Source organism: Vollenhovia emeryi, unplaced genomic scaffold (assembly GCF_000949405.1).
Source record: "Vollenhovia emeryi isolate VEMERY1.0 unplaced genomic scaffold, V.emery_V1.0 DF939192.1, whole genome shotgun sequence".
Classification (NCBI taxonomy): domain Eukaryota; kingdom Metazoa; phylum Arthropoda; class Insecta; order Hymenoptera; family Formicidae; genus Vollenhovia; species Vollenhovia emeryi.
The window spans coordinates 640,998-658,615 of NW_011967174.1; the positions used below are offsets into that span (position 1 = coordinate 640,998).

At 37.4% G+C, this 17,618-nt stretch overlaps 1 protein-coding gene across 3 annotated transcripts in view; it reads left to right on the forward strand.

Moving 5' to 3' along the window:
* The first annotated feature begins 1,177 nt into the window (after positions 1-1,177).
* The window catches only part of LOC105562266 (heterogeneous nuclear ribonucleoprotein 27C), a 39,128-nt gene continuing 22,687 nt past the window's right edge, over positions 1,178-17,618 (forward strand). Inside the window, exons 1-7 of one of the 3 annotated variants that reach the window (XM_012012979.1) lie at positions 1,178-1,588; positions 2,988-3,195; positions 4,064-4,250; positions 6,592-6,674; positions 7,263-7,650; positions 9,390-9,590; positions 13,499-13,654. In XM_012012979.1, the coding sequence (XP_011868369.1) occupies positions 1,551-1,588; positions 2,988-3,195; positions 4,064-4,250; positions 6,592-6,674; positions 7,263-7,650; positions 9,390-9,590; positions 13,499-13,654 (1,261 nt within the window). In that variant the 5' untranslated portion in view covers positions 1,178-1,550. The remainder of the gene's footprint in view (positions 1,589-2,987; positions 3,196-4,063; positions 4,251-6,591; positions 6,675-7,262; positions 7,651-9,389; positions 9,591-13,498; positions 13,655-17,618) is intronic. The other 2 variants (XM_012012977.1, XM_012012978.1) reach the window with 2 other exon arrangements.

Consider the following 17,618-nt stretch of genomic DNA (forward strand, 5'->3'; position numbering starts at 1 on the left):
CTTAGCGCTTAAATCATCTATTGTAGACTGGGACTTAGGATACCTTTTGATCAAAGGACAATGGCCACGTTCAGCATGCACAACTGTTGAGTGAGCGCTCAATGATTTCTTAACATGATTGGCTGGATCTAAAAGTATATTCACCAATCATACTGAGCGCTCACTCAACAAATGCCTGTGTCCAGCAGAAGTTTGCGCTTGCTAAGCGCTTTGCGTTCATTGGATTATACTTTCAGATCTGTGCTGAAATAGAGCTATTCTTCTAGATCTATCCAATCAGCATAAAGCGCTTATTCTTAGCTAACTTCGGCAGAACACAGCCAATGTGTTTGCTGAACGCGGCCAATTTTTAACAAAATTTCGCATGCAAACGAGAGAGAACGAAATATCACAAAACAGAGTTTGTCCTTTTCTGTGGGAACCTCTAACCCCACTACTCAAATAAAGGCAAACGCTCGGTCTAGATGTATTATATGTCTATGGTTGTCGGCGAGTGGCGCGCCGCGCGGAACGGACATCGCGACGATCGCGACAGATCGTTGAACTCAGAGCGACCGCGTGCTCAGGCGACGTTTTAACATTCGTGTATCGCCGATACGTGGATATTCCCGATTCCAGCGAGTAAATTGTCACGCCAGAGCGCGACGAGCGAGGCGATAAATATATATATCGCGCCAAGTATATACGTATATATTGCACAACGCGAATAAACTTCCCTCCGCGCAGGGTCGTACGTCGAGAGGGGGACGCAGGTTCCCCCGGGCGACTCGTCGTGAGTCGAGATCCGGCGTGGGCTACTCAAGACACACTCTGTTTAAAATAATAGATAGAATATCATCAGATTACGTTAGATTACATGCAATTTTAATGTACACAAATAACTATGACTCAAATTGGACATTTGAGCGTGGCCGAGTGGAGACTTGGCGTGCAGGTATAGAAGGCAGCTACGAAAGAGATCAGAAGACACGCTAATGTTTCAAAATGCCGATTCTATTCAAAGAAAGAAGTGTGTAGAATATTCTCTACATTCTATTCTATATTCTATTCCATACACAACTGACAAAATTAGACACGGCCTCGGCAGGAGATAAAGAAACAAAGAGAAATTCAAATCGCAAATAGACACCTAGATATAGCACAAGACACTCGATCTTACGAACATTTTAAGAGTATTCTTCAAGAATATTTGGAATGTTCCCTAGGTCATTCTTATATATTCATCTCATGCTCGTGGAACATTCGGCTGGCGCTGCTATAAATCTTCTTCGGACGCGGGTAGAATAATCTATCGAGTGTGGCACGACAGAAGTGAATTTCGCCGAGGTCGCCCCGCCCCCGCCGTGTTACGCCCCTGCCCGAGGGACTGCTGATTTGACCAGCCTAGTGCCCGGAGACGGGCGGAAGTGATGCGCGTCGCTTCGTTACGTTTACATTCTGTTCCCGACGTCGCGTTGTGCGGAGCCATTACCCTCGTCCGCAAGCATCGTGCCATATTCCCACTCGCGCCCTGAAATTGACCGCGTTCTCGTAGTTTTAAGTGAAATATTATGAGAGTGAAGACCGAAATGGACGACGACGAAAAGGGGTGAGTAACGCCCGGAGGCCCCCTCCACCGGTATATCGGCCTCGCGCCCCCCGCGCCGTCCTACGCGGCTGCCGTGTCCAGCGGGGGCCATCATCGCCGTCGCCGCCGCTCGCGCCGACGATTCCCGTCGGGCCCGCCGCGCCCGCCGTCCCGTCCCGTCCCGTCCCGTCGCGCCCTCGGCCACCGCCGACCGCGACGTGCGACGTCGCCGCGGCCGACAACGGATGATGCTCCGTTCACGCTGCCAGTCGTCGCTCGGTTTTTCCCTTTTTCGTGAACGGCAGCGGCGCCGGCGGCGACGGCAGCGAGACGCGCGGCTCCGCCGCTCGACGTACGCGTCGCCCGGCGCTTCCCTCTGGTCCTAAGGATCCCCTCGCGAAAATCCGGAGCCCCTCACCTCCCCCCCACCCCCTCGCGCCCCGTCCGCGCTCCGCTTCCGCGCGCCCGCCGCTCACCGCCCGCGCGCAATCTTTTATGGCAGCGCGCGAGAGTCCGAGCGGTGCGCGAAAGCGCGCGGTCGCCGGTTTCTCTCTATTTTTACGCTCCAATTCCCGGAGCCGGCGCGCTCAGGCGGCCTCGGCTCTGGAGGATCCCCAGCGCCTCCGCGGACTCGAACAGAGCGCCCGCGCCCGCGCGCGCGCGCGCGCGCGCTCGCCGACACGGTCGGCGTGGCGTGACTACGAGTTTTCGAAACGACGTTGCGGGGTATATGGCGTCGTTCGTCCGCCGTATCAATTGATCTCGATATTCGCGAGCGTCGCCGGCGCCGCCGGGCGTATTTACGTCTCGTGTGACTCAGCACGTTTCGTCTTTTTGGAGCGGCCGGTGCTCCCCTCCTCTCCGTAAAAATTCCGAGTGGACGCGGTGTGTAAAAAAAGGAAAATTATTACGCCCATTTTACATTTGTACATTTCACTCTGTGCCTCCTTTCTCGCGAATCGCGGCGTCTTGTCGAATTCGGAAAGGACACGTGACTCTCCCTCTCGAGGGGACTCGCGCGCTTGCACTTGAAGCGTCCACCTTCGTAAACAAATCTCCACAGGCATAGAATGTCGTTGTTCTGTTCATTGTGCAGTTTAATTAAAGCGTTAAGACGACGCGATGCGTTTGAGAAGATGTAGATTGTACCTGTGGCGCGTCAGCTATCAGAAACCGCCACGAAACGATCCCTTTTTGCGTGAGAAGATCCTTTCTCTCGAGCATCACTGCCCGCAGGGGATAAGAACGGGTCGAGGAAGTCGCGTGACTCACGCTTCGGGAAATATCGCCGTGTATTTTTTTTCCTGCAAAGATAAAGGGTTCAAGTAGATTTCCGACGGGAGCGGCATATATTATTTATCCGCCGCGCGACTTGTGTCGTTAATGAGGGTGGCACTCACTTGACTTGTTTCGCTTCCAGAAAATTGTTCGTTGGTGGATTATCGTGGGAGACAACCCAGGAAAATCTCCAACGCTACTTCGGCCGTTACGGCGAGGTCATCGATTGCGTTGTTATGAAGAACAGCGAGTCCGGGCGTAGTCGTGGATTTGGATTTGTGACGTTCAGCGACCCGGCCAATGTTTCCCTGGTCCTTCAGAACGGTCCCCATCAGCTGGACGGACGTACGGTGGGTATCCCGAATGGGAGAATTGCACTCGAGTGGACGGCAGAAATTTACATTCGGCGACGTGTACGCGTCGGCTTGTGCAGACTCCCTCTAATCAGAGTCTGACCGATACGCAGTTTTAGCAAAGTGATGCGAGAGAGGAAGAAATAGCGGAAAGTCCTCTATTATGAGATAGGAGGTCTTCAACGCCCGAATTTTATCACAAATCTTCTTTTCGCAACGATTACGCAATCTAACAATGAATTTTTCACTAAACACATTTAGCTCCAGGGACAATAAATTCATGGCGGAGTCAACTGATGATGCCTGTTAATTTAACAGGAAGCCCGCTATCTCGTATTAGAATCCTATCTCATAATAGGGGACTTTCCTCTATATTTCCTCTCACTCTACATGACGCATATGCTGTATGTAGAGTGAGAGGGAATATGTTTCTTTCTCTGCCGCATCATTTTGCTAAAACCGGCCTCTTGGCTGGACTCTGATTTGTTTAGAGGGACTCCAGGTTTGTGATCCCCGAGGCGCAATCTCGTGCAACGATCTCGTACTCGTCCACGTGAACGTTTTAGGCCTGGTTTTTCATTTTTTTGATTAATTGCTAACCAGGAGTTAGTCGATTCGCTATCTCTTCTTAGACAATAATATAAAAAAAAAGAAGATAGAGAGTCGACGAACCTCGGGTTAACAGTTAACCAACCCGTACGGCATGAGAATCGAGATTTAATCTGCAAGTCAGCTGCTCTTATATGAAACATTTAATGATATTTTGTTTTTGTAAAACAATGTTGAGAAGGTGGAGACAGCGTAATGATCTTGTACGTGCGTGAAAGCCACGTGGAACTTATCTCGCTGATGTTCTGCATTACAGATCGATCCGAAGCCATGTAATCCACGTACTCTGCAAAAGCCAAAACGCAGCGGTGGTTTCCCGAAGGTCTTTCTTGGTGGCTTGCCAAGTAACGTGACGGAGACTGACTTGAGATCTTATTTTACTCGCTTTGGTAAAGTCATGGAAGTTGTCATAATGTATGACCAGGAGAAGAAGAAATCGAGAGGTCAGTGCCAGTTCATTCTTTTATGAAGATAGTTGATGCATTTGGTGGTTTTCACGGCATTGTTTGATAGATACTTTTATTAGCGTTGCCAGATATTCCATTGCTTCGTTTTCTGTCAAGGAAGGAAAGAGTTATATGTTATATACGTTTGGTTTCAAAGTGTCATTTTCAACAATGTATATAAATGTTAAGTTACCAACTTCAGAAACAAGTCGTGGAAACTATTGAATAATGTATCAAAATGATGCAATAAATACTTGCATTATGGTGATTGGAGTTGCAGTCAGAATTCTTGAAAAATGTTTTTTTTTATTATGTTACAAATGCGGGAGGGTAAAAGGGTTGAATGTCTGATTGGGGTATTAAGAGTGATTTTATAAAAGAAAACGTTTAGGTCAAAAATTCTGACAACTACGGCACATCCATTATTAATGTACAGCAAAAATTGACGTAAGATTGATAAGAATTAATAATTTTTATATTTTCGTAATTTATATTCTTCTAGTGCAGCTTATATAATAATTGTTATAGGATCTTAAACAATTATATTTAAATTTATCTGATATTGCGCAATTATATTACAATGTCCTGATTTATCTCTTGTAATGGCATCTTGCTCTTTTTCGTTATTACATTACACAATTGCGGTATTTTACATATTAAATGAAATGCAGATGTTTATTAATAATGCGTTTTTGGCTAAGTTTTATTAAGTATAAGATTCTGTCAGATTATGGTATTGTAAATCATGCATAGCTTAAGTTTGCTATGTAATTAGCAGGAAATCTTGCAGTTTCATTCCTTTCATTAGATGTTATCTATTAGACAGCTTATTGAGTAACTCATTTATGTAATTGTTTAACCGTAATTATGTATTTTCTATCCATAATTATAATTCTATTTATATTAAACTTATATAAAAGTTACTTTGTAAAACGGATAATACCATACGTTACGTCTTAAAAAGGAATTGTTAATAGCAATAACGCTGAATTAAATATTTAGTTGCAAACTATTGGCTAAGCATCATTGCTACGCCTACAAGTGGCACTTGGGAAACCAAATTGGATACGAGAACTTTTCCATTATTTCCAAATATTTTTGGGCTATAAAGGCCGTTTGATGGCTGCTTTCAAGAAGCCGATACTCCAAAGCTTTGCACTCCTATTTCTTTATATTAAAACAAAACATTCTACTTTCCATTCTAAGAAGCTTCTTAAAGTCAGCCATCGTTAGAAGTGAATAGAAAAAGCAAGACAATTTTTTTAGTCTTACAAAACCGTCTCATAACGCGGAAGCGTTTTCTATCTGTATCGTAAGATAGTGTAATCTTTATTATTGCATATTATATTGTACATAGAATTTGTATACAAAAATACATATAGAAATATGTATAAATAGGAGTATGCTATAAAAATTTAATACAAAAATTTTAAGTCTGAGTCTCGCTATCCAAATTGTTATAATTATTTACAGTTGTTTATTAAAACTTTTAGATGACACAGTTGCGCAATATTTGAACATAATATTTATTATATGTTAGCCTAGATTATGTTTAGAAAGATTAATAATTACAATCACACTAACTGCGTAATAGTATCGACATTAATCAACACAAATAAGAAACAAATGATTAATTCATAATAATTAAACATTAATTTTTAATTCCGCAATAAAAAAAAAACTAATTCTTTGATTGAACTGTAAATACCGAGAAATAAATTATTGATTTTTATATCTATGCAATAATATATTTTTTCACGCTGTTTGTAATATTTTAAACGCCAATTATGCCATTAAAAAGTATCTTCGTCAAAAAGTCACAACGGCCTGACGAAACACTGCGATAAATCAGTTGTGCGAGAAGAGATATGCTCAGCCAATAGTCATGTGGCATTATCCTCTCTCTCTTCCTGCTGCCTACCTCGCATAAGCCTATCCTTTTTCTTTTGTGCAAAATGAAAATTGTGAAAATTTGTATATTAGTAGGTTAATTAAATTCTACTGGGACGTAATCTGTTAAATCTTCTATCGTAATATACTGAGCCTCACAATGTCGTAATCATACGACAAATTATTGAATTTACATTGCGCAATATATAAAGCGATTATTTTATTAATTTAGTAATATAAATGAAAATATAAATTTATTATTTAATAAGCATCACTATAAGGCTGGATGTTGTAAGTTGGTTTTCTTTTTTGTGGAGGAGGTTTTAGTTGTGCATATTTTATGCATTGTATGTGTGTGCATATTTTATGCATTGTATTGTAAAAACTGTTTTCTCGCATTATTGTGGCGAGCTCTTTTTGATTATACTCTCTCACGTTTGGACGATAGGATTCGGCTTTCTCAGCTTTGAGGATGAAGAAGCAGTGGACCGATGTGTTGCGGAACATTTTGTCAACTTGAATGGAAAGCAGGTATAGCACATCAATACACCATCATCATGTAACTAAACTGTGTGACCTTATGCAAAAGATAGAAAATAAATATGTATTAATATTGTGCCCCCCTTGAGACTATTAATATTATATAAGAATTTTAGTCACATAAATTATTTATTAATACGAATATTACTGTATATACAAATATACACACCTAACTGTTAGAGTTTAATTCTACTATGTAGAATTGAGGGGAACTCATGTGAATTAATTTTATAACTTGAATAGTATTAAGTGTGATAAATATTTTTAAATATTTATTATATAAGTATTATTACACTAAAAATGTATTAGTTTACAATATAAGTTCATTTAATGACCCTCTATTTTATAATTAGAGTTAAATATTATTTTTATATAAGATAGCACGAGCGTTAGTGCAGAGTATAAAATTAATTAACGGTAGTCACTGGTTAGCCTAAAATACACATTAATTCGTGAAGATGATGATGATGATGATATGTACATTTTTATTATTTTTTTCCAAAAACTTAATAAGGGAAACTCTATTATTTTTGTTCGATAGGATGAAATTTATAATACATTTGTATCTGTTCATTTCAGGTTGAGATCAAAAGGGCAGAACCACGGGACTCGTCGAGCAAAATGAACGATAGTCATCAGGGTCAGTGGGGTCCACCTCAACAGGGTGGCCCGCCGATGGGAATGGCCGGAAATATGGGGCCTATGGGCGGACCGAACGGGCAGATGGGTGGACCCATGATGGGAGGACCCATGGGTCCGCCTGGTAACATGATGCAACAGTACCAGGGCTGGGGCACCAGTCCGCAAAGTGGATACGCGGGCTACAGCACCCAGTATAACGCTCAGGGCTGGGGCGCGCCACCGGGACCGCCGCAGCAGCAGCAAATCCCACCGCCGCCGCCGCATCAATGGGGTAGCAGTTACAATGTTCAACCCGCTGCGGCTACCCAGGGTTACGGAAGCTATGGTGAGTCCGGTCATTTCGAAGATTCAAGCACTTCCCTTTTTTCGTTTGCTAGCAAATATTAATCCAAGTCTTGAGCCAGTCGATTGTGATTTAGTACGAGGCAATTTTTATGTAATTGAACACTTCGCCTGATATTGATAGCGATAACTTATTGACCGAGACATGCACATTTTACAAGAAATTGACATACGTGTAAAAATATTTATCTAATATAACTTCGTTATATTGTAAAATATTAACAGCTGATATTTAATTAACACAGCCTAAAGAGATTTTTAGGAAAATTTATCGGAGAAATTGACAATATCATTGAATGGATTTCTCTCTCGTATTATGTATATTTACACAGGGTACATGACGGTGAACGATGTTGATATTAAGAAATATTGTTGAAACATATATATGTGTAAACATATGGACCGCCGTACATTGTAAAATCTTTAATCTGAACAATTTTTCGAAAGTAATTAAAATCTGACTACAAGTATCAACTTCGTTTGTATCATACTTTAGGTAATGATAAAATCTGACTTGAATAAATATAACTTGAATCCTGTTCCTATCCTCTTCCATCCCGCTTAGAAAGATTAGAAGAAGAAGGAAAAAGATAAGAACATGAGAAATCACAATACGATCTACTTTTACGATGCCCCCTGGAGGTTTTTAGAAAACATTTAAAAAGTATAATAGATTGTTTTGATACAAACAAAGTTAAAAACCAAGTAATTATGTCAATCCCGACTTGTGTGTTTTGTTATTAACAAGCAGATTGTGTAATTTTAGTATAATGCAACTTTAAAAGAGAGAGACTATTATTTTTACATTGTTTTAGAAATATCTCATTAAACAATTTTTTTATTTCCTAGATTTTTGAACGTAATAAAAGTCTGTGATGTAAATTATATACATATATAAACTTTGCACAATATATTAATAATTATTATATTTTGACAACTATGAAAAGTGGACAATAATAATAATATAACTTTGAGTTATCTGAAATATTATGAATAAAACTGAACACTTGGTTTGAATTGACATAATATCCTCAAGGTATACGTATTCACAATATTGGACCTCATAATCTTATCTATGAATATTATGCTTGATTCTCTTTATGTTTAATCTTTCTCAGTCTTTTTTTCGTATTGAAATTTACTTGCCTAAATTTTTTATACAGATTGTCTTTACACTAAAACGGTATTCTTACTCCACTTATCTATATTATCTTAAAGCACCAATTGCTACGTTAAAAATAGTGTACTATCTCTAATATGCTTAGAGATAGCAAGTACTAACATTGGGTATGATAACATGTCACATGCTTACATTTCATGATAACAAGTGTCACATTCATGTATTATAAAATAGAGAAGCTATACTATTGTAATCTATACTATGATCTTGTATACACATATTTAATATTTTTTTTTGCAACAATAACCGCATATAATTATTGTCATCGCCTATCTATCGCTTTCTTTTTATTCTTCTTTCTCTTCTATTTCTCCCTTTTTCTCTTTTTCTTCTATGCTATTCATTAAGAGAACCAAGCATGAATGTTTAAGTCGCCGAAGAGGCGTTCTCAAGTAACGCTGAACAAGTAAAGGCATCTTTACATTTGTAACAAATTAGAGAAAAACAATAGTAATATAAATTAAACAGAGTGGTAAAAAAAAAATGAAATGAGCTGTGACATGCGGTCGGTGACACGTGTTTTGTGTGGTTGATGATCGCAGGTGGGCCGGCGGCGGCCGCTTCAGGGGGCTACGGGCCCACGGCGGGTACTGGCGGGGCTGCGGGAGGCGGGCCTGGGGGCTCCTGGAGCTCCTGGAACATGCCACAGAATGGGCCTCCTCCTGGGACCCAGCCCCCACCCCAGCCCCCTCAGCCCAACTCCTCGCAGCCCAACTCCAACTCGAACCCCTCTGGCCCGCAGGGTGAGTCTTCACAAGCTCAAGTCAAGCAAACTTTCCTCTTTCCACCCTTTGGCATTTAGTTCCGTTCTGACCTAATTCTGCGCCTAGCTACAGCAATGTAATACGAGCCTAATTTTTAGTGTTCGAGAAAATTAGTTCTTTGAGTACGGAGCACTTAGAAGCCGCATATTTTCTACGGACGCACTCGCTCATCGCGATCATGGTGGCTGGAATATGTATTATTGGAACATGTATATCTTTATTTACACCAAATTATTTTCATGTCGTAATGAAGAAGATATTTTATATATCGTCGGATGTTTTATATATGAGCTCATAGTCGTGCTGCGATGACTTTTGCTGAACGCAAACATAAATCCATAAAGAGACCACGCCAATGATTTTCGTCATGCACATGAATTATGACATTGATGAGTTTCGCTGAACGCATATGTGGGTTCATCGTACTCAAAGGGTTGATGCTTTCAATATGTAGAATTTTCGTCGATTTTCTTATTTTCTCATTTTAAACTACAACTTCCTCCAATTCTCATTACTAATTTTGTGTTAAGTGCGACATTTTACCTGATAGTACATTTATGTTAACAATTTCGATTAATAATTTAACGGTGAAGCAAATAGGCTTCGCAAATTTTGTGATATATTTATATTAACATCTTTATATTTTTTTATAATTGTATGGCTTTAACAGTGTTTCGTTGTCAGTGTCTAAAGAAAAAAGTGAACGATTGTTAAAATATGCATTAATTATTTTTTTTGTACAAACTATGTATAGCATGTACAGCATTATTTTCTGCAAAATAAAACAAATGCATTAATACATTGTGCTTGAGTTTTCCAATAATTAATACGCCGTAGAGATTGGACACATTTGATAGCAATAATGTCAGTTCTTACGAAAAGCAACGATGGAGATTGAAGGAAGTGGAATAAAATTTGCATTACATTGACAACGAGTGTAGAGGGCTCAGAATCACTTTTTATTTATTATTAACTTTTTTTTAACTATCGAGAAATCATACATATATATATGTACACATATGTGCATATGCGTCTGTATGTATGTATATTTTTTTATACACACATACTTTGCATATACATATATACATATATGTATATGTGTGTATGTATGAACGAAAAGAGGATGGTGTATAGATCTAGCTTCCGCTTGAATTGAGTGGGGATAGTGGGATATAGCCATATGGTCGTTGCATATTGTTCATTCTTTGGATCGAAAATAATGCTTGCTGTACGCTTGACGCACTGCCGCTCGCCCAGCTATTCTATTCCCATCATATCTGCTTTATTATCTCATGTTTTATTCGTTACACGATGTTCTAGATCACGCCTCGAGCATTAGAAACGGTAATTTCGGAGCCATAACGTTAAATTACAGTTTTCTTTTCTTTATTTAAACGTCCCGACCTATCCCAGGCATAACGTACTCCTTTCCTCTGTACATAAATGTTTTTATTACATTTTATTAGTCTGCCTTTTGCGCTTAACTTTTTACGTGTAGATTCTCGAAAAGCATGTACCCTGCCAGAGTACCCATCGGGTTATTTAACCGTATTTATCATTGGACATTATATATATTGCATATGTTTATACATACCATAACAAATTTAGAATAGATTTTCAAAAGATACTCTTGTCCCAAGATCCAAGAGCATGTTACAATTTATAACTTGCAAAACAAAAATAATTATTTGATAAATGCTGAAAGTAAAAAGAAAATTAATATCTTACGATGATTTGTGTGTTGCAGGATAACGATGTCCTGTATTCCCTCCTTTTCTCTCCTTTCATCACCTGTCTTGACTAATGACGAATTAATGTCTTGTCTATTGATAATGACAATACTGTTGTAAGAAACGTCAATATAACGACCAGCCATTTGCGTTTATAAGCTACAAAAATTTGAAAAGAAAATGGAAGTTATACTACCGACATCAATTCGTCTTTAAGATCCTGAGATCAGTATGATATTTTTGATATCTTTGCTTGTGTGTAATAAATGTATGTCTACCTAGTGCTTTTTATCGTTAATTTTTATTATCAAGCTTGTAATTGTAATGAAACACGTAATTAATATAGAACTCGTATTTATAAAGGTATGAAATATTTATATATGTGAACATTTGAACAATATCTATTTGTTTAAGGTAATTTTTTGTAATTCATAAGTGATAATTGCGAGCACAAACGTATCTATTTCTAATAATATAATTTGTACACAAGTGAAATATGAGACATTTAGATATTTACGATGCTGAAATAGTTTGTTCATACATTTATTATTATACCATCTGATTATAATATTTGATATTAAATGCATGATTATAACATGGTTATTTATCTTCAGCACATTATTTGTTACTTAAAAATATTATGCTTTCTTAACAAGATTTATACTTTTTAGAAGTTGCTTGGAAAGTTTCTGATATAATTATAATTTATTACTGTGAATCTAAATTTCTCATTTGAAGATTGATATTGAAAGGCAAATTAATCGCATATGTAAATTAATAGTGAATACTGATCTCATTATCTTGATGTTGTGATAGCTGATTTCAAGTTGACGTTGTGATATAGCTGTATATGAATTAATTTTGTAAGACTTTAGACACTAGGTACGAGTTTCTTTTATACGCAGATGTTAGCAGTGCATAATGTGTTTGCAGTGTTTATGAGTAAACGATATAGCGTTTCGTTAACTTTTTAATTATTTTTTTTATTTAAAAGATACATGTATATATAAAACATATATTTTTAAAGTATATTTACATCGCACTTAAATACAGGTGAGTTTTATTTCGCGAACCAGTCTTTTACCATGAAAAATGTATTACCGAAACAGTAGCCAACCTGGCAAGAAATGGAAAAATCTCGTTATATATGTTTCAATCGTGTAATATTTAATTATATCTTTCAAGATACAATTAGATATTACACGATTGAAACATACATAACGAGATTATTTCCATTTTTTCCCGAGTTGGCTACACTTTTGGCCGATAATCCATCTCTCATGGTAAAAGACTGGTTTACGAAATAAAACTGTATAGTTTTTTGTATATACATGTAATATACTTATTATTTATGATTAAATACAATCTTTTCTCGAGAGACTTGATAACTGAAAAGAATTATTAAGACTTTCTTAAACAGAAAATGATTACTGTTACTTTTTTACAGTTGGTTACACAGTAAGCAGTATAAAGTAATATTTTTCTTGTTTCTGAAAAGAGCCATAAATCAATATTTGTTATGTAAAAAAATATTTCATTATTTTTCTCTATTTCTTAATATTGGAAAATAAAGTTAATCAATTTAAATGCAGGCAAAAAACCAGAGAAACCTTATACTCTCTTTTTACGCGGTTTTCTTTCCTACGCGATTCGTTTTATGCGTTTTCATTCATCTCGTTTTAGTTCCAGTATATTTCAGCAGCTCGATTGTCATTGTCAATCATAACTCAATTAACATTCATACGTTTTTTATTTACTCTTATTCTCTTCAAACTCGGTTCAAATCAAAGTAAACAGCTTTCAATATAAAATAGTGTATGCATAATCTTTAACGCAACTCTTCTTAATAACGCGATTTCTTCTTACACGGAACGTATTTACCACGTAAAAAGAGAATTGGATGTATATATTCTTCAATAATATTATTTTATATGTAAAAGTAACAGGTGTATATTTCTGTATGTTAATCTTATTATTTAATCTTTTTGGACGTTGCGACGTTTAGATAATAGTAATAACATGTAAATTGTACACCGTAAATAATTAGATTGAATAATTTCTTTAAACACACGATGTTTAACTTTCTTGACATTTCTTTTACAACCCGTTAGAACGAGACGAGCACGATGACTCACGTGTTATGTACAAATGTTGCAGGTGACATGTACTCACGGCAAAATACCGGTTCGGGCGCGCCGGGATCCAGCAGCAGTTCGGCCAAGACTCCAGATTACACTGGGTACTCTGCGTACAGTAATTATGCTGATACTTCTTATCCTCAGCGTTCGTATCAAGGAGGAGAAAATAGTCAAGGTGGGTATGCCGCCAGCGCTCCTAAACCCGGCCAGCAAGGCTTTGATTTCAAAGAGTGGCCCACCTCATGACCATTTTAATTAACTCGAGCTGGAGAGATGCGCTGAATGGCCTGGCCTTGCTCGTGGGTTACTTCTTCATATTCAGGATAAACGTTAACTACACGTTGATCGTGAAATCTGCGCCGTGACACAAGAGACGCTCTTGTCGACGAACGTTTCTTATGCATTAGGGATGCCATGTAGAGAAAAATACGCATGTCCTTTAAGAAAACTGGTGTTATGTATTTTTGTAGAAGCAAATTAGAGTTACGATTAGTTGTACAATGAGGCATTTGCTGAAAAAGGATTGGCAGGATTGGCAAGCAAAATCGACGTCAGAAAACAGAGTGTCTCTTGTTCATGGCCAGCACGTCGTTTGCGAGCGATCAAATTAACACGATGGACATCTTTTTTTTTATAATATTGAAAGACATATAGCAAGCTTGGCCAACGGAAGTGTCGAGAAAGGCGTTTTTTAGACCTTTCTTCGGATATTGATTTCTTCGTTGATCGCTCGCGAGAACGACTCATGATCTGTCTGAATAAAGGATGTAAATGAAATATTAAATGTTAAGTAAAAAGTAAAAAGTAAAAAGTAAAAAACAAAACAAAATCGACAGTGTTAGGGTACACACCCATGATGCAAGTGAAGTTTGTATGGCACTGGGATAGACGAAAGAAAGCGCGATATCAAATTGTAAAAATACACAAATGATGCAAAAGGGATTCTAAGGAAAAGATTCTAAAGGTGCGCAAATAAGGTGGAAGCGAGCGTAAAGAATCAGGAACGCTGATCATTTAATCGTTAATGGCATTTATTACGGAGGTGAATAAGTTTTCGTTCGAGAAGGATCCTTCTCAGTGTAGCACAAAATTTCGATGCTTGTTCACTTCCCGATCGTTAGCAGAAACGGTATATGTAACAGATGTGAGATAAGAGTAAATCGAAAGAAATATTTAAACTACGGTCTCCGATAGGAAGTCAGCGCGAGTGACTTGCACATTCGAGACACTCGTCCCTCCACGATCTTGTATTTATTAAAATAGTTGTTATACCGGATAATTGAAAAAAAAGAAAAATGATATAACGAGTAATCGATGAGATAATTAAGTAAGACGATCACACAGGTGATTACACGATCACACGGCTGATTACAGAGAATAGTGTAAAATATATAGATCATTTTAATATGTGGTGTATGTATATCTATATAAATCTTTGACACACACAGCAGGATGCGGTGTTTCTGCAGGCGTCCTTTTTTACTTTCATGTCATATCACTAGTAGTATCTTAAAATACGTATTTTTCCTCAGTTCCTTTTTCTCTTCTTTCTTGTTTACGAATTCCTCAAATTAGTTTAGCGGCTGCTTTCCTATTCTTCCAACCATTTGGAAATGACGATATCAACGCGCGAAAGGGAGTGGGATAAAGAGAAAAAAGAACCCGACAAACAATCACAAATATTTTTTAATACAAATTGTATTATAAGAACTTATAACTTAGTGTGTGGCCGTCGGACTGGCTTCTGTTCGACCATACCGTAATGCACGTGGAAACCGAACTTTATTTTTTACCTCCGATTTATAATACTATTAGGCACGTTTAAGGCTACGATTATTATTGTTACTATTACAATTAATTCTATATTATTATTACTATTGTATACATCTATTATTACTATTAATACTTATCACTGTTTACTCTTGCTATTGCTACTACTGCAAGTACTACAACTGCACTATTACTATTACACTATTATTACTGTCGACGATAATAATGACATGTGCGATACTGCTTATAAATGTTTAAATTTTAGATCAGTAGAACGAGATCATTGGTAGATAAGGTGGAGGGAGGGGTATATTGTAATCGTGTGGATATGTCTCGGTGGGGGATATCGACCTGAAAAGTTTACCTGATTAAATATATGACTTAATTGTATTTACTCTGTAGGATTTACCATAGATCTAAACGAGGAATATTTCGGAAGAGTGCTCTCCAAATGCTCATGTTTAATTACCGAGCGGGTCGCGTTGTGTCTTACTTTATCGATGAGAATGGCGAGTATTATGCTAATATGTATAATTCACCAAGATAGACCTTATACCACACACGTAAAGGTGTAATTAATAGCTTACGGTTACAGAATCCAGCAATTTCGTTAAGCGTTATAAATGTGATCTCATATAACGTAATTTTACTATTGCCCATATTCTTTTTCCTTGTCCATCGAACGACAGTGTAAGGCTTCATTGTATCTTAAGTGCAACTTGATCGACTGCTAATTTTACTTTTCTTCTTCGTATTGTTTCCGTTATTCGTTTCGCTGTTCATGTCATTAATGCTTGTTACGCATCCTGACAATAAATTGTTGAATCGCATTGCATTCAAAGCTGTAGAATAAGCCAATCTTTTCTCTTTTTGTTTCTTTTTTCTACGACGGTATTTATTACCGAGTATATCGACGTTTCGAATTTAGAGCCACTTTGCATTTTGTTAGAAATCTTATATAGTAACTTCGTTTTCGTCTGCGACGAAATATATCGCGGAGAAAAAGCCGGTGTCGTACACGCCAATCGGGTGAAGAAAAAAAAAAAACGAGTGCAATGTTAACAAACGCGACTCGTGTGAACTTTTGGGATCAACGCAATAACACACTTAACTAAACACATAACGAAACAAAAATGCGACTAGAGAGCTCAATCAAACAACCAATTTTACATCCTAATTATTATGGTAATACAAAGGAAACACATGTACACTCATCAACACGTATTCACACACTAACACGCACACTTTTACCTTTAAACATGCAAAGAAGTAAACTAATTAACCCTTTAGCTGCGGCTGTCTCAAAATTTTGACAAACGACATTAAAGTACATTACAATCATGATGCACAATTCTAATTACATTATATAAATTTATTATATCTTAAGTTTAATATTTTAAATAACGTTTCAAAATATGGATACGTACGATATAATAAATTTACCAAGAGGAAAGAGTTTCGATGATTTACTTAACTTAAACTTTTGTTTGTCTCTATCCAAGTTGAAAACGTCACGGTAAAGGCGAATTCTGATTGTTAATCTTAGTTCTTGAAACCCCTAAAATAAGACAATATGCATACGGCGTTTGCAACTAAAGAGATAAATAGTTAACGTATTATCGAACATTCAAGCGATAAATTCGTAAGGGAAAAAATATATAGATGAAAAAGTGATGAAAAACACTACGGTTGTTCTAAATAAATAACGCGTTATTTAATACCTAACTTGCAAAGGAGGGAGCGGCAAATAATAGCGACGTGTTTTATCTACGGCTGTTTTTTACAACTTATTTTATAGAATAATACCGATAAATAACGATGCGGAATAAGAACCTTTATAGTATATCAATTATAATTATTACTACTAATAATTGTATTCCTTACTATTATCGATTTTTAACTAAAGTTAAAGCGTGAATTTTAAAGTCTTAAGTGTATGCGAGGTGTTAAGGAAATGCGGTTATTACATTTGATTTGTACAGGACACGTAAATATAATCGATTTGTTGACGATTGGTATAAACGAGCTAATTAATTTATTATATTAACGAGTCTCAGACGGATAAAAAGTAAATTTAAATACTAGCGCGGAGAGACGGGGGAGGGAAAAGAAAGAAAGGGTCACAAAGAGTTAATGGCTGCCTTTGCCGCAACTATATGTACATACATATATTTTAGATTATGAGACGGTGATATAGTTGGGAGAAGGAAGCGGGGGCGGTGGCGCGAATGAAATTTTTTAACACGCAAAACGAAGGCAGGACGAAGGAGGCTTTAGAGCGGGACTATTCGAATAATTGATCATTACTAATTATAACAGATAATATATTTATATTCAACGCAATATTATTAGTATTTTTAAATACAGAG